Source organism: Zeus faber (genome assembly GCF_960531495.2).
Source record: "Zeus faber genome assembly, chromosome: 1".
NCBI classification, from domain to species: Eukaryota; Metazoa; Chordata; class Actinopteri; order Zeiformes; family Zeidae; genus Zeus; species Zeus faber.
Genome location: NC_137193.1, coordinates 22424114 through 22445739, shown reverse-complemented (window position 1 = coordinate 22445739; position 21626 = coordinate 22424114). Strand labels below are relative to the sequence as shown.

The window sequence follows — 21626 nt, the reverse complement described above, 5'->3', positions numbered from 1 at the left end:
AGACCTGACTGTCATGAGAGGCTCAGAATGGGCTCCATGCACCGGCTGTTTTAATATTGCCCCACAGTGCAATATTTGGCTTTTCCTTTATTGTGCCGCTGTGCGAAATGAATGAGCGTTCAGCCGCTCCACTCCACATGTGTTTGCTTGCTGGCTAACCATGGAGACCAGCGTATCAGGGTCATTGACCCGTCAGGGAGGCAGCGGGCCATCGGGTTATTTTCAGTGCCCGTTCCTAACCCCAGATAGGATAACGTTTCAATTCCAGCCTGATATATTACATAGAAATACATAGATGTGCAGAAAAGACCCACATTCACAGGCTTGTATGCATTCGTTACTTTTGGGAAACCTTTTCGTCAACAATATCAATAATAGCCCTCAACAATAGTGACTAGCCTGTCTTTATTTTTGGATAGGTGATGGACATTATCCAGACTTATCCACTTCCCCCTTGAGAGAAGGGGAAAGTACAAATACTTTTACTGCCTTGTCCAGTGTGTAACCTACAGGGTGTGGCTCTACACCTGTAAAGCTATCGCCCTCACACACTGTCCACCGTTCCTGGCTTGACAGGTGCTTTAGAAATACAGACACAAAGATCCAATGACATCATTCACTTTAGGGATTCTTCCAAGATGACAAATGTGGCACAACTTCAATTGTCTAAACAGGGCGTGTGATGTTGAGAGGTGTGTGTATATATATATATATATACACATACACACACAGTATGTATTATAGGTAGAGTTGTTCAAATATCACAGTGTTGAAACTCCGAACAAACCCTCAAGTCACTTGTTATAGAGCGGTTCAGGAATGAATCCTAAAACCCAGAAATGGCTCCCTTAACAGAAAGTCAATGGGTTTTTGGTTCGATGCCTGAAATAAGGTCTGTGGTTAACACAAGCTTAAGAGATTTTCACATTTGTTCTATGACATAAAACCTCATCAGTAAATACCCCACTGGTGAATTTGGAAGCTTTTACGTCTTAAAAAAGGCGGTTGCTGACAAGTGGCGTCATCACACCGAACACGGAAAGTCATCTAGTCACGAGTCCGCCTTTACAGCCTCTAGTTGTGTTTATACTCAGGCTCTTGCAAACTATTCTAACTCAAACTTTCCAGGCTTTTGTAGAAGAGGCAAGCGTGCAAAATCAAATGACCAGTTGGAAGCTTAGTGGTGGTGACGCTGAAGTCATGTGACCGTGGTGTAGTTCCTTTATAGCCTAACGTCCGATTTTAACTTCTGTCCATTGCTTTTACACTTCAAAAAATCATAAAAGCGGTTTTCATTTGTGAAGATTATCTCGCTGAACAACACGTGTAAGTATCATAAACTTTTGTTTGCCACAGGGTTTATTTTCTGCAATAATCCAAAGGAATAAAAATCCAACTGTCTTCTGGTGGAGGGCACCAGGCTGATGCTGGCTTCCAGGTTGGCGCCAACGATACAACATGCCCGCACCACTCCATACAAAACGCTGAGTGAAGGCTGCCCCCATCTGGTCATAAATGGGCAGCACCATGAATTGGTGCGTCTTCTACAACACGCACTAGTCCTAAAGTTTGGGGGGTTTTTTTTAACGGAAACGCTCAAGTATAAAATTGCCATTATCGAAGACCTACAGATCAGTCTGGAGCCAAACTGATCCAGCACACGGCTTAACAACATTTTGCAACACTCATCCCTGGCCACCGGATCGCGCCATAACCCCGTTGTTAGTGTAGGACGCGCTACTTCTAGTGTCTGAGGGCTAACAATACAAACAATATAATAACGATAAGACTCAGAAACGTTTAAGGAAAATAACATTTTGGCAAAAAATTAAATAAATAAATAAATAACGGGTGGTATAAAAATAAAAACATTTTTAACACTACCACTTTTAAATTTTGTTTCACACAAGTTAACTCCATAAAAGACCTATAAAGATAAAGAGAGCAAACCAGTACCGCAAAAATACGTTTGGATGAAAGAGTTCCAGTCTGATGTTAATCTAAATAACTTTATTACATTTCATAAAAAAAAAAAGATATACAGCATGCACACATTCATTCCCCACGGGGGGGTTTAAAAATATATCTAATCAAACAAAATTACTAAATTGGAGAAGCAGCATTTTGTCAACAGGCTCATTGGTCTCTCTCCTCATAGGGGAAACCAAAATAAGTCCTAAAATATGGATTTGTGACTACTGGAAGGAATGCTTGTTCATGCATCATTAACACTTGTTGCAGGAACTTCCATCATGTGCAAGATGCAAATACAAATTTCAATGATCATTGATCCTGTCAAACAAGACCGTACATTCCGTTAGAGGGATTTTGGCCAAATCACACAAACAGTTAACTTTAATCTTAACAACCATGAGAAATGGCACCGTGGACCCCAAAGAAATTATATTATTAAAATGAATTAAGACAAACGCAAAAGATACTGGTCCAGTTAAAGTGCCATTTAATATCTATGGATTTATATTAACAGGGAGAAGTTCACAGAACATACAAAGAAATAAATTATTTAATTGTCAAAAACCTTTAATACTATAAATACTCTTTTTAAACAAATGACACTCTGCATCAGGAGTCGATAATCCACGCGCCCTCAAAGGTTGGAAAGAAGAAACTTAAAAGCAATAGGAACAAGAAGCAAGACAATCCAGATTCAATCATTAAGATGTATCTTTAAAAGTTTCAACAGCCCCCATGCCTGAACCTGGATTTAATGATTTTACATATTGGATTATAGTTTACTCTACCAATTAAATTTTTTTTTTTTTTTTTTTTTTTTTTTTTAATAGAAAATTTTTAATAATTGAGATGTACAACATTTACATATTTATTATTATCCCACTATTCTGTGCTTCTATTGCCTAGGTAAATTATTTTAGTCACAAATATGTACAATTAGTCCACAATTACAAAAGGCATTCAAAGAACGAAATAAATCATATTGGCACCAGGCACAGAATTTAAATTTACAATAGGACCAAGTGGCTAAAACCCACCCAGAACCAAGAATATTTCCACGCCTAATCTTGTCACAACCCATTTTTTTAATTTTTTTTTTTTAACTGGTTAATATTATTTTACCACTTAGATGTATCCGACAGAGGCAAAAATGAATGATCTAACATTTGGCATGATCACACTGGAAAGAGAAGGGCGGGAAGTACCTCGGCAGACCTGACGTGAGGATCTACAGTGCATTTCTGTCACAATCTGTGGATCTTCCTGAGTGCTTGGAGTAAAAGAGGAACTGGAAAAAGCATTTACAGCCACGATCTGGTTGGGGCCTTCATACAATTTACAAAAGTCACCACTTGAAAACACCAGCCTGCAAAATGCACTTTTAGAATTCCGTACTGTATTAAAACATTTGTTTTCTAGTTTTTGGCCAAGTACAGCATAAAGAAAACAAGAGTCTAAATTGAACCCTTTTTACCCGCCAACAAAAAACAAGGTCCTGAACATTAAAAGCTGCTCAACAAGTGTGAGAACAAGGGGGTTCCAGACTAGAGCACACATGCTCACTTTTCCTGAGAGAGGGAGGGAGAACCCAAACTTAATCGAGCTGTGGGAGGAGGCTAGTGGGGAGGAGACGTTTTTATTCTGAAATGACCATTTAGGATCGTTACATGGAACCTTGTAGACGCCTCAGACCTGAACTACAGGGGAGAAGGGGTGGATGAAGACAGAAAATCCTCTTTTCAAAAGAAATCGCCGCCCCCTACACCTCGTTGATGGTGCGCTCCAACGGCCGGAAGTTGGCGGACTTGGGCGACGACATGTAGAAGGACTGGGTCTTGCGGTTGAGGCGGGCGCGCTTGGTAGCCACCGACAGGCTGCGTCGGCTTGAGGTGATTATCTCCGTGATGAACTTCTTGCAGTCCACGCAGACCTCCATGGTGGACCAGTCCTCCGTCAGCTCCCTGGGCAGCTCTGGCTCATCCTGTGACTGGCCCTCTTTGCTGCTGCTGCCGCCGCCGCCGCCGTGCTTGGACAACCTGGAGACGGAAAGGGGAAAGAGTAAAGACAAATCTCAGACTGGGACTAAAATGCAACATGGCCGCAGGGGTCCCAACAGTCCTCCAGACATACTTGGAAACAGTCCGACGTAGACTGTGCCGGCTGTGTTCAGACCCAAACGGCTTCTTCTCCGGTTGAGCGGGGGCTGCGGCACCGGCCTCCTCCTTGGACATGGCGCTGGGACCCAGCGAGTAGATGGGCAGGGCGGAGTAGGGCTTGGACGGTAACCGCATCTACAGATTCAATTAAATGAAAAGGTTGTGGGGAAGTGTATGTGAATCACATGCCAGTGATTGCCTGGTCTAGAGCCGTCAGTGTGTCAACACATCTCTGAAGTGAGATGTGTTGAAAAGAGTGTTAATGAGGAAAACACAAAATCCCACCTTCTTACAGCACTGGGAGCACACAGGCCTGGAGGGAGAGAATCAAGTGGCGTTTTGGTTTGAACTCTGTTGGAAATTAAATGTAGAGCCGACTTATCACATTTAGTTTCAATAATCCTGACCCCATACCGTTTGCAGAACTGGCAGCTGTAGGACCAGGTGAACAAGGAGAACTTCTTGGTCCGACACGAAAAGCAAAGCTGGAGGAGACAATGCACTTAATCTGATGCATTTAAGAAGAAGAAGAAAAATGATCTTTATTGCAGCGCTGCCGGGGGTCTCTACCTTTCCCTTCTTGAGGGCGTTATAGATGTCCTTGTACTGTTGGAACTTCTCCAGCTCGGCCTTGACCAGCACCTGCCTGATGTGCATCACCTCCTCAACGGTGAGCGCCAGGCACTCCACCGGGTAGCAGAACTCCTCCTAGAGAAGAGATGTTCGCGCGTGAGCAGAGCAAGATCCCAAGACAGAGCGCACGCACAGAACGATGGCTTTCACTGCTGTGGAAATGACGTAGACACCATGAGAATGCATCTGAATGGAGGGAAAACATACTCGCGCTGAATTACCCAAATGAAAAGACACAGAAACACACACACACCTCAAAGTTCCAAACAAGGTGCAGGAGATCAAAATAGCTGAAGGCTTTCCACTGTAATCTATACTTCACATTACACCCTTACACCCTATGTCAAAATGGGATTATGAAAGGTTCCCCATCCAGCCTTTACAGTCATCCAAAAGTCGTTTACCAACTGCTGGTTAGATTCCCTGTTTTTTTTTTTTTTTTCCTGGGTCAAGGTGGATATTTTTTGCCACAGATGAACCCAACAATGAGCTTGTCAATGGTAGTTTATCCATCAAGTGACAGTGGATTAAGTTGTCAGCTCATTGTCCGGAAATATCTTTAAAGTTTCATGTATTGGATGAGACTATGGATGAAATGGGAATGTGATGCATAGTCACAGTGACGTACCCCGCCCTGAACACCGCTCGCCATGCCCACCTGACCAGAGGAAATAAGATATCAAGGCGTATATAGGACCTTCTCCACCAGTCTCATAACATATGCTTTATATAACGTGAGAATCAACTCCATTAAAACATATGTTACAGGACTGACGTTAGTCAGAAGTTATGAAAAGTCACACAGAATTGGTCAATTTAAAAAATTATAATAAATACATGTAAATGCCGTCCGCAATTTTACAGCTTCCTTTCCATGCTTCCCATAACTTCAATTTCAGGAACACAGATCGTTATCACCAAGTGATTGAATTCATAGCACAAAAAATAAAAAAAATAAAAAAATTATTGTGGTGCATGTCCCATGATGCACAAAGTGACAGATGGGGCAGTGTTCATCTTATGACCGGTGTGCTGACAGACAAGCAGCACTGAAAGTGTGTTTATGTGAAGCTTGAAGAGGAACAGGAGGGACAGACTACTTACCTTAGTGCTGGAATCCGCCGGGAGCTGTCGCATTATGGTAAAGAGGACATGACTAGAATTAGATGTCTCGTGAAAGAGGTCATCTCAGTAATGTAAACATATGGAGAAAAACATGGGAAATAGCAAGGGAGCAATGTTTTAGGCCTAGAGCAGAGGCTTTACTGTAAGTCAGTGATACAGTATATACTGGAGTGATATTTGGCCAGTTACTCCAGGACCTCTGCCTCCTATATGGTACATGCTGTGGGAATGTACCAACACTATCCCAGCCCAGTGTCCTGAGGATTCAATTACTCAGTCAACCCCCTGATGAACATCACATGACCTGCATATTGTTCATGGGGAACCAATGACCTCAGAGAAGGGACGATAATAATTAACCATTTAACCGACAAGAGTTTTGACAGATTAAAAGTATCAGTTAAAAAAATATTATAAAAAAAATGAGTTATTTTAAAAAGTTTGCTGCTTGATAAAAGAAAAATAGGCTATACATACTTAAATACAACTTATGAGGGCAACACGTGCAACTAGGGCTGTGACGATTACAACGGTCATGTGACATCACCACGGGGTTGAGCTCACAGTCATCACAGCAAGTGTGAGACAGACAGAGTATATATATAGATATCTGTGGGGGCACAGCACGGAGGAATGGGTCCTGAGTTCCTCCGTGCCTAAAAACAGTTTTTAGTTTTTAATTTGGAGGAACTGCTCCAAGTCTCTCTGTGATCAGGGAGCACGGAAACCTGTGTTCGGGTATAAAAATATATTTATGATTCCCCTTATTTATAATTTGTGAACTCCAACAAAAAATAAATAAAAAATAAAGACTAATTCATTTATTTTCAGGGACCGTGCCCAAATATTTTAATAGTCGGATTAATGATCGGTTAAAGAGGGTCGGCTATCGGTCAAAAAAATTCTAAATTAGCATCCCTACCTCAGAGTAATTAGAACTAATGTAACTTAATTGGAGGGGAATTACTTTACATAATGTACATCTACCACAAGCACCATACCTGTGTCAAATTAAGGTAACAAGGTTCTACATTTATCTGTATTTTCTTCTACCTTTTCAAATGGAATCAACGAATACAAAATATGGAAAGAATAAAGTACCTTGTTGAGCCATCATCGGGAAAATGGTAGACTCAAATTTACACCGGTTTTAAGTGTGTGTTAAGTATGTTAGAGCATTTTTGCCACTGAGTTTCCAAGGCTGATGACCAGAATAATCAGTCCACTTCTTGACATGATGATCACACACACCCAAAGTGATTGGGACTGATGTGTACTTACCAAAGACTTGGAGCTCTTTTTGGAGAGGGGCGCAAAGGGCCGCCCACTGCCCGGCGTCTCCTTCTCCATCGAGTGCCGTCTCTGCGGGGAGTCGCGTCCATCTTGTCTGGAGGTGGACGGTAGAGGCAGGAAGTTGGGGGGCGCTGCAAAGAAAAGATGAGGTCTTGGTAAGAGCACCGGTACGTAGATTCTGTATTCCATCAACTACAGTGTAAACGTCGGCTTGTGTCTTACTCTTCTTCCCGATGACGGACTCTGGAGATGTGTCCTCCAGCATCGACGTGGACCGACTGGAGCTGGTGGCCTCCTCCTGTCCACCCACATAAGTCAAATCTTTGTTTAAACTCCGAGGACAGAAGTGGACTTTTTCAACATCGAGTTGAGCCGTTTGAAGGAATCATTCTTTGTAAACGCATAATGCTAACATTGGGAGTTGAACGACTGAACAAATTGCACAATGACTTACATCGGACTCGGAGCTGTCCAGCTCAGCCAGCGTGGGCGCCCGCAGCAGCCTCTTCCTCTGGCTCAGTGCTGGAGCTCCGCCCACACCCCGAGTCTGAGCCACTGTGGCATTGGCCAGGGACTGCGTGCTGACTGCCAACTTCCTGGGGGCGTCGGGCGTGTCTGGGGGAGACGTAGGGAACAAGGATTTAACTGGGAGCGGTTCATGGTTTTGGACGTTGTCAGCCATTGAAAATTGCAGAAACGCAAGTAAAACAGACCCTTAGTCTTAAAAACTAAGACTTAAAACTAAGTCTTACTCATCTCTAGCAAAATGGTTGTGCCCGAAATAATTTAAATTCCAAAGCATTTGTCTAAGTACTGATGAATTCCAAACCTCATGATGATACTTTAACAAAATGCAAACTATACATTTTTTTTTTTTCCACAGAAGAAAGAAAGAAGATGACTGCATGTTTGGTGCTTAATATCCAATTATATGGATGAACACCTTGGACTCATTGAGTCCATGGTCATTTCAACACAAGCTTCAGAGTTGCCTATAAAATATTATGCAAATACAAGACCAGGAACATCCTGAGGAGGACACGTGCAACACAAATTTACTCAACTACTACAGTACCACACAAACCTACCCACCCACCCAACCCCACTCCCTTTACCTGAACTGCGGAACAAGTCCTGTGGTGTGCTGATGCTTTTTCCCGCCCCTAACAGAGAAAGTGATGGGGACAGCCTTCAGTACGAGTCGTTTGATTCATAACTTCACCTTCCACACAGCAGCGGTGCCACAGTGGGATCATCATAGCGGGTGCAGTTGGGGAGAGGCGTGAAGTGTAAATTAGTAATTAGTTACGCACAAACACTTTCAGCAAGGCTTTGGGGTCCGATGTGGGTGGAAAAGAGCATGAGATGCTACCGAAGAAACAGGAAGGAAGGAACAGTAGTGGGTCAAAGTGCAAGAGGTCACTCTCATGCAGTGCTCGGTCAAATTTAACACCACAGTGCAGCGTTTGAGGATTATGTGAGGGAAGCCGCTGTGTTATGCAACTAGTCATATGCCCCAGTCACATCAGATTAACATGACAAGCAGACCCAGGCCGTCTGCAGAGGCACTGATGGGAGGTAATCCCGCCCTAATGGCCGTGGCTTAGCAGCCACGTCCCACCACCTACATAACTGATAGGATAATAAAATCCACAATTTAAATTTGGAAAATGTGATAAAAATGAACTACACCTCTGGGCCTTTAAGCGTACATAAAAGACCGTCAGTGATATTATACTTTTATCGGAGTGACCTATTCTCTCCTCTGTCACAACAAAACATGTTCTAATAGAGGTGCATAATTGAACTGTGGGGGGGGGGGGGGGGGGGGGCTACAATACAATCAAAAACAACTACCAAATAGACACATGCACAGCAGCACAAAACAGGACAAGCATTACCTGATGAGTCAAAACTGTAAGACATGCTAAGCGGCCGCACAACTGAAAGATATGGCATGTAAAGAAAATGAAGAAAGAAAAGGAAACAAAGAAAAATCCACGAGTGATGAATGCATGGGGTCTTAAACAACCTAAGCTTATTAGACAAATCTTATTAAGGATTCCCTTGAATAAAAAGGTCTGTATACACAGCCTTAACAAAAACAGACCTAATGCCATAATGCAGGACCATATGCATTATTTTTTAACCCAATTCTCCCCACTTTACTGCATGGAACTTTATGTAACGGTATGTCCATACCAGTCTCTTAATTCCCCAAACAAACAAGTGCTCTGTGTGGCCTGTATAGCTGCATGGTACAGTTTTTGCGGTACACTAGTTGCTGTGATCCTATTAACATCAAGAAATGGTTGAAAATTTGATAACCCTGACAAGGACATTTTGTACAGATTACTACAATTGAACACAACAGGCCTGCGATGCGATTTTTGTTCCCAAAAGGGAAAAAAATAAAACAAAAATGGAAAAGTATGTCTGCAACAGTCTTTCAGCAGATGAAGCATTTAGAACAGCTATGCATAGCGCACAGAGGCACTGGGACACATTGGTAAAACACCACTGTCTGTAAGGAGGAAAGGATAGACTGGATGTCCTAAGCTAAAGAATTGTCCATAATATATTAATGTAAAAAAAACAGACAATTTTGACAATATGTCAAATATTTCTTTCAATATTCAACTTGTTAGGTGTGGGTGGCTCTTTGTATCCAGGGATGGGCAAAAATACATCAAAATATATAATGACAGAAAACATGATTATGATCAAAACAATCAGAAAAAACACAGAGCACTCAACTATTCTGATACAAATTACATGGACATTTTCCTCCTACATGATCAAATATAAATGACAAAATACTGATTCAAAATATATGTATTAACTACTGCCCATCCCTGAGTATGTATGAGTGCTTCGTCGTCGGAATATTCTCAGATAAGAATCTCAAGTTATTGACACAGTAGTTTATTATGTGGGCTCTTTGCCAGCTTGTAGACAGTAGTGCAAGCCTGTAGAGCGTGAGAGTCTCACCCAGGCGGTGTCGGCGGATCATGTCAGGTGAGACCGGCCGGAGCTTCCTCTCCGCCTTGATGTCCTCCAGCAGCCGCTCGTGGAGGCTGCGAGCTCGCGGGGGGTGCGGCTTCAGCTTGCGGGCGGAGACCTGAGACAACAACAGAACGGGCGTCGGATCAACTCCACCAGGAGGTCTACGCTCCGTGCTGGAGCGTCCCTCCGGCGGCTCCACCGCCAAAGACAAACGCGCTCATTATGACGCGTCGATGAACTACAAGTACTAGTGCAGTCGCTCAAGTTATCTGAGTGCTGCCACCTGACATGAAATGTGCTTTTTACATTTGGCTTGAAAACACAGTGAAACATTTAGATTTCACTCATTCATGCCTCTTAGTGAAAGCATATAAACATATAATGTAAATACATTTAATAATTGGGCTTTGTCCTACTCACAGGGTTGAGAGGCGGCCGTGACCTGATGAAGTCCAGAATGACTTCATGAGCGCTCTTCTTTAACCTGGGGGGAATGCCTCCATTCACCTGAGAGACAGATCAGTTGTTATATAATTAGACAATTCTGGGATTCTCTTGGGAAGTAAATGTATTAAACAGAGTCTGACTGCTTGAGTGAATTAGAGCTCCTTTGGTTAAATCCATTTTAAAGCATCAGAAATCTAACTTAGTGTCTCACCATGACTTTGCGCAGCTTGTAGCGTTTGGAGCGGATGTCGTCCATCAGCATCTCGTACGGCGTGAGCTGGTACTCAATGGGCAGCGGGTTGTACTGCCGCTCCTGGACCTTCTTCAGCTTGACGCCGTTCCGCAAGTCTCGCATCACCTGCACCCAGAAGCACGCCTGGAACGCGGGGAACCAGATTGTTAGAACTGGTGTAGAAACCGTAAAGATAGTGACCATAGTAACATTTGGGCAGCTAAAACGGCACGCTGGTGATTAGCGGGAATTACCCAATCTGCATTCTGTAGCTCGTTGAGGTCTCCGTCGGGCTCGTACCGAGAGCCACCTTCCATCTTCCGTAGGTTCTGTCCAGAAAATAAAAGAGTCTTAACCATTAAGTGTACACACCATTACACATCACAAGTGACGCAAATAAGAATTTCTTATTTCAAATAGAATTTAATGTAGAAGATACAGAACTCTACCGTGCAGTAGAGACGTCCCGCGGTTGTAAAACTTAAATTGTGAGATCAACGTATATTTCATATACAAAGCCGCAATGTTTTGTTGCCACAAAAATCACTGAAATGATACCATAATCATCAAGATTCCTCTAGGAGAAGAGGGACCACGGCTTTCCTTTTAGTTAATAACCTTAGCAGAGTCTTACATCCATGTTTCACTCACACTAGACTAGAAAAGAGGAGCACCCCATTCTCAACTATTGACACATACCATTAATTAATAGTTTTTATTATGTCTGCACTTTGACCTATATCCAAGTCATTACAGTGGCTTTTTGTTTTGCATAACCCCACTCCTGGCATTATCTACCATTCATCAAGTTGACTGAGCATGTATGAACTAGGGGTAACAAAATCCCAATTTTAAGTCACCGCTACTGTTGGGTGAAACGTGCAACAAGAATGGTTTGTGAGGGCGGAGTAAGATGGATAAAGTGGTTCAGGTGCAAGTCAGTTTTTATTTCCAGCCTCCTTAAATAAACTCAAACTATCAAACTAAAGAACTGGTGGACACTCCCCTACATCATAAACATTGCTTTTTTCAGTTGCGTTTCTGGCTCGACTCACGGGTGAGGGTGAGGACCCAGCCTCGCTGTGAGAGAGAAGGCACAGAGCAACATTGACGTTCTTTAAAAGCCTCCAACAAACGGTTCAACTTATCACAGTCGTGTCTGCTCTGTCCCCTGCACCACATACTGGCATTCAAAGTGAGCCTCAGCCACTTGGAGAGCCATAGCTGGGATTAAAATAAAACCGGTGGCATGTAACCTCCAAAAAAAAGAAAAATCAAGGTCCATCTAATTAATGCTTTCTTAATAAATGAAGTCAGCTCTGTAGCACCAGCACCATCTAGCTTTCACAAGCTCTAGTGGAGTTTGTTTTCTCATGGCGGATCAGTTTTCCATTGCAGCAATGTGACTCAGAGTCATGTCGGAAGAAACTAATTTGAGAGGCCTGCATATAAACTTGAGGGAATGAATCTAACAGCACAGAAACACACACACACACACACACACACACACACACACACACACACACACACACACACACACACACACACACACACACACACACACACACACACACACACACACACACACACACACACACACACACACACACACACACACACACACACGTTCTCCCATCTAACATACTTTGCGCAATTCCTGAACCACAACCCTGATATTGAGAAGAGTTCATTTAAAAATAGCAATCCCGATAGTGATTATGAATAATGAAAATTATGTGTATACAGTTGACATAGTATTTCCAGAAATAGTATGGTAGTTACAGCATATAGGATTGTTTCAGAGATTATCATGACATACATTGCCACCTAAAGCACTCTCGTCCTCTACCGCCCTGCCCTCTTATAAGCTCCTTACTCTGATTTAATATGGCTACGTGGGCTCTTGACCATACAATATATTACATAAGACAGTTCGGAAAAAGTCACTGCTAATGCAGTGATAACACGTCCTGTATGGGAGTGTGGACGTTTAGACAAACTGTGCGACAGCAATAACGCCACAGCTTCAGAGAACAACAGGGGACTATTGTCGTAAAAGCAGTTCTGTTTGATGTGTTCTTTTGAATGCTGGCTAGTAACAACTCTTAAAACCAAATGTCCAGATAGAGAACAAGCTACCTCCAAAATGGCCTACATCCACTGCAAATTATTTTGAAATTGAGTGGAATTACCTCCAACTATCATAGCACTTAAAAAAAAAAAAAAAAAAAAAAAAACAGTAGGGAAGTTGCCTGACCTTTTTTAAAAGTATTGACCAACCTGTGCAGGGGGAACTCTTCAAGACACTCACTGAAATATGGAAATCAAAAGCCATCACATGGTTCACAAATTAACTTGTGACTGAGGAGCAACTTGTATGTGTTATTCTGAGAAAGAGGTATGTGGAAATTTAAATGTAATATGAAGGGTCTGACTTTCTTGTGAACACACTTTTTATGGTAATGAAGAATAAATAGAGTTGAAAGTCAGAAGGAAACCTGCATTTCCCTCTGACAATGTACTGTACAACATACAATACACATGATTGAAACATTCCGCTTCTCAAACATCCTGCATCGCTTCCCCACCCTGCTCCAACCCTCTTGGAAATAGGAAAAGTGCAATTCCACCAAAGAGCTTGGAGGGAGCAGTGAGTTTAATCAGGTAAGAGACTATAAGGGTGTCAGCCAGTTTCTGTCAAGTGCTTCTCATAGCAGAAGAACAGTTCTCACAATGTAGCTTTAAAGTTTTCAATTGCAAATTGTTTAACAAATGATAAATGTTTCAATGATGAATGCAAGTTTTCCACCAGCATTCCACATCATTCTCACTTCCTGCCTGGCGTTGAATTCACCTTCTTCCCTGTTCCTGAACGTCTCTAGGCATAACTGAATGCTGCAAAACCAGGTCACGTCAACACAGCTGTTACACACTGCCTTTTCAAAACATACCAAAATAAAAAGACAAATTTATCTTCAAATGTGCCCTCATTTTTCTTCCTGTGGCGCCACATGATGGGATGGTTGCTTTGTGTGACAAGCTCTGGAGTCTTGAGATAAGGAACGTGCCAAAAAAAGTCCAGTTATGCAGACGGACAGGTTTCCTTATGAATCCCCAGAGGGGACACTCATTAACCTCCAAACACCAAACAATTAGTACACAAACACGCACAATAAAAGCAGTCATTCTAATGACAGAAAGAGGCAAAAACAAAAGCAATAATAGCATGATTACCATCAGGAGGAGCACCCAACTGCTGTCTTATAGTTTATGATAAATGAACACAAAAAGATCAAATTACCCCACCAAATGGAAGGCAGCTGATAAAAATTTAAAGGGAAGTTTAAGCAGCTCTTCGACATACTGTAGATGACAAAACATTGCATTGGGGACAGAGAACCTTGTTAGTCGCTCAGAGGAAAGATTAGGCATCACTGAATGCTTCATGTTTTTACTGAGGGTTGTTTAAGAACACTTAAAATATTATGCAATAGATGGCCTTCACAATGCTGATCAGTGCACGCCTTCCATGTCGCTGTTCTCCATCATCAGTCTTTCAGAACATGGGGGGGGGGGGGGGGGGGGGGGGGGGGAAGAGATACACTAATGTCCACACGAACAAAAAAATACGTCCGTTACCGTATGCCAATTTGCAAGTTTGATATTTTGAGAGCCATCAGTTAAAAAAAACGCTCATATGAAAATCTCAGTTTAATGGTGGTTTTGTTGTTTTCATAGTCACCAATTACCCATGAAAGCCACTTTTGCCCCCAAGGAGCGAGCCCAGGAGAGAGTTATCTGAGCTTGGTCTCACCTCCTTGGCACTCCTGATCTTCTGCAGGAAGGTCCACAGCTCCCTGGTTTCAGCATAAAGGGCGCGACACACAGCCTGGTAATGGTTTGGGGCATCCGACGGGCTGGGCAAGTGGGATGAACACAACTGTGGACACGGGGGAATATACAGTAGTAGTAGGTTTAGGACTGGGTAAATGAAGTTCAATTGTTTAGGGCATCAGCAGTTTGCATCAATACTATAGAGAATTAAAAACAAAATAATCTGTAACGTTCAATGATTGATGATTCCAATGCCCAAGTTGCCAAAAATGAATATGAATACTGAGTTTCACGTCTTAATCTGTTGACTCTTTTTTACACTAAAGCTATCTAAACACGCAAATACTGTATTTTTTAACCGCATGAACCAGATTATCCAGTGGCAAGACACTTTGCTGACTGGAATGGGCATTTAAACGCCAACCCTTATGGTATTCAGGTGTGTCAAAAACCACAACAATAATAAGACAGCGCTTGAAGATAAAGGTGAAGCTGTCGAGGCGACCAAAAACAAAAAGGAAGGAACCGGGCGAATGACATTTCTCTTCTACATCTGTTGGGTTTGGCTCCTGAATGGAATGACTGACACAGCAGAAAGTGTCTTCGTTTTCCCCAAAAGGAAAGCTAGGGGAAATCCACAGGTAAAAAAAAAAAAAAAACTAAAAAAAACCCACATCGTTTAAAATAGTGCAGTGAGGGTTAGCTCACTAACTCATCAATCACTGGCTTGAATTATCAATCAGTCACATAGTTGACAAATTTCTAAGAATTGTGAGAATGTAGTGTGACAATGTAAAAATAAAACAAGTCTCCAATCGGGAGAAACATATCTGCAACTCAACCCTACACAACTCAATCATATTTATTGCTTTGTCCTTGTTCAGTTTATGCAATTTGTTTATTTTCTCATCCTTTTCTGATACCGTAACTGAGCCGTACTCCGCAGTAGTTTATTTTCAGAGTGTTGCACCTTTAAAAAGTAGTGAAGCAAAGTAGAGAGTGACACAGCAGAGATTCACAACTCTGATATGAAGGACGCACTCCTTACACATAAGCAAATCCATTTGCCCCAGTAAGAATCAGAATACTCTGTTCAGCATCAAGTCTCACCGTATTCAAACCTGCATGCTCAACCGTGGAGGAAGGCAGTCAAACATGTATGTACGTAACATGGCATGAGGAGTGGCATAATCTCCTGTAATCGGCCTACACCAACATGTAGTCAGGCTGGAGAGAGGGACTGTTGGGAATACTTTAGGTCCCAACGCTGGTGGCATCCAGCTCTGATGTTTGTGTTCATTACATGGATGATTCAGGCTGTGTGTTTTTCAGCCAACTCCTCAAAACGCCGTCATGTTTACACAGCTATAATTATCAGTTTATCGTTTCAGAAGCTACTCGGACAATTTGGGGCGTAGAGGCCCCTACTGAGAGAATCTATGGGGAGATTAACTAATGACTGTTTGGGCACAAGGCTCCAGTGAAACACAAGACGCGATCAGGAAAACTGACAAGACAAGCACTGCTTTCCTTTGTGGACAGACCCAGATTGTCTCAAGTCACCGTTGTTAAAGTTTACAACTGAATCAGAGTTGACAAAGAACACTGAATTCACACATACTATTTATCTACCTAGATCCATCCAATTGCGCGTTTCCTGAGTCTATAATAATTAAACAATCTCCGAACAACCTACCGTGATGATGTCGCGATAGCTACGGATGCCGCCGACTGCGGTAGAGGTGCCGGGGGCCGGGCCATCGTCCGCCTCGCTCTCGTCCTCCTCCTCGGTGGCTTCGTAGCCCTCGTCGGGACAGGTGTCGCTTTCAGCATCCGCCATGTTTGTCATCATGTCAATCAGCCGCTCCAGAGGAGGGCTGAGCTCACGCTCCTCGTTCTCCTTCAGGCCGTAGTCCAGCGCCTTGTAGATCATGATGCCGAGTGACTCAATCACCTGGGAAGTGGACAAAAATGACTAAGTAGGATATGCCAATTTCATTCCAGATTGAAATAATAATATTAGGGATTCACAGGATTCAGTCTTAACCTATAATAAATATTCCTAAAATAAATATTCCTTTCACCCCCTCCGCCCCAGTATATAAACACATTCAATATGAAACAGTTTGTTTTGGGGTTATAGATACCTCCCTGATGGACAATTCCAACAATATTTCCATTCAGCAGAACAGACAAGATCATACTCTATGTTCTCTCGCTGGATGTCAAATAAGGCCACAGTGTTCATCTCAGAAAACAGTCAGTAAACGAATTAATCCAAGATTTCGGCAGCACTTCCGCTGATAAATGCCTGGCATGACCCTCACTCACTGCAACCGGACCTTACTCATGGGGTTGTGTCCGATGTTGAACTGTCATAATGCCATCACGCTCGGGACAAAGCTGCTCTTTCATTGAGGCCTTAGCAGCTAGCTCCATCTACTCCGCCATGCCTTCTCCAAACAACTCAAAACTGCTGCCGTCCGTCCACAAGCGCTCCCTTGTTGCAGCTCCTGATGTGACCTCACTGGTCAGGTGAGCGTTAGCGTTTAGAACCAAGACAGGCAAACAAAAACACAGGTCAAAAGACACGGAGGAACCTACGTTAACCTCAGGACGGTGAGGCTCCCATTAGAGGTAACACAATTGTAAAAGTGCAGCAAGTGATCCCAAGATCTCAATTTTGGGACTGCGGCAAGGGGCTTAAAAATATTTCTGAAAAAGAACATCACATTAGGCAAGGAGACCAGCAGAGAGCTACAGCAATATAACTATAATTTAAATAAAGTAGAGGAATAATGATGCAATGCAGATACACTGATCAGCCACAACATTAAAACCACCACTTATATTGTGTAGCTCCTACTCATGCTGCCAAAACAGCTCTGACCCGTCGATGCATGGACTCCACAAGCCTCTGAAGGTGTCCTGTGGTATCTGGCACCAAGACGTTAGCAGCAGATCCTTTAAGTCCTGTAAGTTGTGAGGTGGGGCCCCTATGGATTGGGGCTTGTTGCTCCAGAACATCCCACAGATCCTCAATCGGATCCTAACCCCAGTCATCCACATGATGGAGAAGAAAACGTGATTCATCAGACCAGGCCACCTTCCTCCATTGTCCAGTTCTGATGCTCGTGTGTCCATTGCAGGCGCTTTTGGCGGTGGACAGGGGTCAGCATGGGCACTCTGACCGGCCTGTGGCTACACAGCCCCATATGCAGCAAGCTGTGATGCACTGTGTGTTCTGACACCTTTCTATCATATCCATCATTAACTTTTTCCCCTATTTGCATTACAGTACCTCTTCTGTGGGCTCGAACCAGACGGGCTATATTTCACTCCCTACGCACATCAATGGGCACCCATGACCGTCTCGCCAGTTCACCAGTTTTCCTTCCTTGAATCAATTTTTGTTAGGTACTAACCACTGCATACCGGGAACGACCCCACAAGACCTGCTGTTTTGGAGACGACCCAGTCGTCTAGTCATCACAATTTGGCCCTTGTCAAAGTCACTCAGATCCTTATGCTTGCCCATTTTTCCTGCTTCCAACACATCGACTTCAAAACTGACTGCAAACTTGCTGCCTAAAGCCTTATTCCCCACTTGTACTGAAAGCCGTAAATCTTCTTGCAATGTTCCGTATTGGCGTCATGTGGGAATGGGAGCCGGTAACAATGTCCCAGAAAAGTCATTCCGTAAATTTCCCCACTCGAACGGCTGTGAATGGAAGTATGTGGAAATGCAAGCAGTAACATTTCTCTAATGTAGGGGTGGAGCCGAATCCAAATGAAGCACAAGTTGTGGGTTTTTACAAATATTTATTTTGTAAAAAAAAAAAAAAAAAAAAAATAGATTTGCTTTCATAAAAGAAAAAAATGGCGAGTCTGTTCTAAACCGTGGCGCTCAACTCCAAAGACGAGAAAGTGAAACATGTCCAGTCTCTACGGAGACCGGTCTTTATGTTCTTAAATGTCGTTCTTTTTCCTCTTAAAAATACAACTCAGACTGTAGACGTGTCTTTTACAGTAAGGGGAGCAGTGTGGGGGGCACAAGCAATTTGCCTCCCCGCCTGCTGCACCACAGCGAGGAGCCCGAGGGAACGAGCGGACAGGGAAAGGTAGAACCGGTGGAGAACGTTCCTTCCCCATAGGCAGAGCGTGTAGGACAGGTTGAAAATGATCGCACTGATTTATTAACATTGGGTTTAGGGTTATTGTGTCAGGATGACAGGGATCGAAGCACTGGTCAAAAAAAAAAAAAACAAAACAAAAACAACAACAACTGTTGCCTAAACCTCTCACGCAACCATTACGTAACGCTTCTGTAACAGCCATCTATGTGGGAACAGACTCCATAGAGATCTTTTCTGTAAAGGAGGCAGTGTGGGAATGACTGGCCCTTTCTCAATCTGCGTTCTTGTCTGTACTTGTGTTCTTGTTGACTTGTGAAACGTCAGTCGCAGCCCAAGTACTGTTCCAATTCAAAGTCCGCATCAAGCCAAGTCCAGTCCAAATGCCCGGATGTGGACTTGCTCCGCCCATTTTATGGCGGATGCATCGGTGGTGACTTGTGTGGACTTGGGACAGCCAAGTATCCCAGAATGCATTTCGCACCAAGCGGTGGTAATGGTCCTCGGGAGTCTGTACTCCCGAGTCGAACCTGCCAAGTCTAAACTACCAAGTCCGAAAGTCCGGACTTTGCGTACTTGGTATTGAGAAACGGCCACTACCTCTTGTCTTTGCTGGATATTTGTTATCCAGCAATGTTACGGATTCCATGTGGGAAATGGGCTTAATAGATTCTACCGCTTGACAGGTGCCATTGGAACAAGATAAGAAATGTTATTCACTTCACTTGTCAGTGGTTTTAATGTTGTGGCTGATCGATGTATATGTTGATGTTCCAATCACAGAGCATAGTCTGCTAAACTTTCTGTTCCAAGTTGTACTACACTGAGGCAATGACTTTAGCAATCATTATCATCTTATATGGAAACGAATGGAGTACTATTGTTGAGAAAGGGAGGGACCCAAATTCAACAGTGAAGCAAGTACAGGTAGCAGCCTATGCACGTGTTCAGGTATGTGAGGAGTGTGCAGCGGGAACCTTCCGCCTTAGAGGAAAAATCATTACATAATTAAAAAAAATCCCTTTCAGTATATTCAAATACAAATTAAGATACTTGGGAATACACATATCAATGATAACTTTGTTCATCAGTTTTTGGATTTGCCTAACTCATTATGCAGTATAATGTATATTATTAATACTTTGACCTTGATTTCACCCAAGAAGACAGTTGCCATTATAGTTTTTAGGCTACATTTAGATGATTCGTTAATAAAAGCACTGCATTAGAATTAAGAATATTAATTTATTACCATTTCTAATGGTTTTATTATGCAACCATATAATCCATCTCTTATTGGTCTAAGGCGCTTGGACATGTCAGCGGAGTCTTTCACAGACAGGCTTAATTTTTGTGGATCATGTGTCGACATCTTACGCCAACATCAGTTCTAACCATCAACCCTCCCACACACCAGGAAACACTTCTGATTCCCTTGTGTGCCTTTGACATCCAGTTAGCACAACTCGTCCAACAGAAACTAGAACGGCATAATTCACAGATCAATAATCAATAACTAACTGCATGATAATCGAGGAAATCCAGGGGTGCCACTCCAAACCATACAAACATGAGTAAACACAAGGTAAAGATCCATACCATTCAAAGACAACAGGAATGAACAGGAATCCAACCTGCTTCAGTGGGCGATTCAAGGTCATTCCTGCCAATCATAGTCAGGGAATACAGAGACTAACCTCAGTAAAAATAGGAAACCTCATGACCAGGAGCGCCATCAGTTAAAGGCACTTAAATTCCTTTTACCACTTGAAAGATGGGAACATGCCCCAATTCATCTTTTACCATCTGCAGAACAACCTAAAAACAGAATCCTTGACCTTAGAATCTGTATAAACTGGGCTCACAACAAGAGAGACTGCAGAGTGACAGAAGGAAGGGGCATTTCAACTTCTTTTCATGTAGGCTAATCATATTGTAAGACTGAGATGGGAATCAGGCAGCGCTCAAGGGGACTCTTAGCATCGACACACAAGACCAGAAGAAGAAGAAGAAGAACAACAACAACAGAATATAATTAAATAAGCAGCAAATAAATTATAGTTGAACAGTTGAACAATTTCAGATCTTACAATACAAAATGACAACAGTAGCAAAATAACACCAGAAAATTTGTTGCACAGGCCACAGGCCTTTTCATAGTGCAATAATTTGAGTTAACAGAATTTAGCATTAGTTAAGAATCAGCGTTTCCGTTATCCGGTAATCACCGTTTTTTCCCCTCACTGAAAATCTGTTGAAGTCTGACATTTCAATCTCTCTGGTCATGTCGGGTGAAAATACTTCCCTCTAAGCACAATTAGAATTAGTGATGGGCGATAAAATAAAATAGACTTGATAAAAATTCCGCAGATCTGTTCATTTCCGCGTTTGGCAAGTTGCAATGGAAAGCCAGTCAGTTTGGACGATCTAACGCTGACCTTTCACCTCTAACCAGTCACGTTTGTCGATATAGAAATAAGCCCCACACCTCCTTTGTAGACAGGATGTGCTTGTTAAACACACACACGGAGTAGCAACAGAGCGCAGCATCCAGAACTCAGAGGAGAAGCAGAAAAATAATGTATCGTTGACAACACTGACACATGCATCCATTGTTTGGCATTTATTTGTCTTTATATTTAAGTTCCGACCCAAAGCAGACGGTAAATATCCATTGCATAAAATATGTCGACAAGGTGGGCAACACCACAAACTTTATTTATTTAGACCTAGCTGCCATATTTATTTTGCTGTTATCATTTTTATTTTAGTGAAATGTTAATTAAATCGATC

At 42.6% G+C, this 21626-nt stretch overlaps 1 protein-coding gene across 1 annotated transcript in view; it reads right to left on the bottom strand.

Moving 5' to 3' along the window:
• Positions 1–1999: 1999 nt before the first annotated feature.
• The window catches only part of spire1a (spire-type actin nucleation factor 1a), a 29144-nt gene continuing 9517 nt past the window's right edge, over positions 2000–21626 (bottom strand). The window contains exons 3-17 of the mRNA XM_080013861.1: positions 16397–16654; positions 14681–14806; positions 11121–11195; positions 10846–11010; positions 10608–10694; positions 10173–10302; positions 8297–8344; positions 7636–7796; positions 7404–7479; positions 7170–7312; positions 4701–4838; positions 4545–4615; positions 4416–4443; positions 4105–4265; positions 2000–4010 (exon numbers count right to left, since the gene is read on the bottom strand). Of these exons, the coding sequence (XP_079869987.1) occupies positions 3734–4010; positions 4105–4265; positions 4416–4443; positions 4545–4615; positions 4701–4838; positions 7170–7312; positions 7404–7479; positions 7636–7796; positions 8297–8344; positions 10173–10302; positions 10608–10694; positions 10846–11010; positions 11121–11195; positions 14681–14806; positions 16397–16654 (1944 nt within the window). The 3' untranslated portion in view covers positions 2000–3733. The remainder of the gene's footprint in view (positions 4011–4104; positions 4266–4415; positions 4444–4544; positions 4616–4700; positions 4839–7169; positions 7313–7403; positions 7480–7635; positions 7797–8296; positions 8345–10172; positions 10303–10607; positions 10695–10845; positions 11011–11120; positions 11196–14680; positions 14807–16396; positions 16655–21626) is intronic.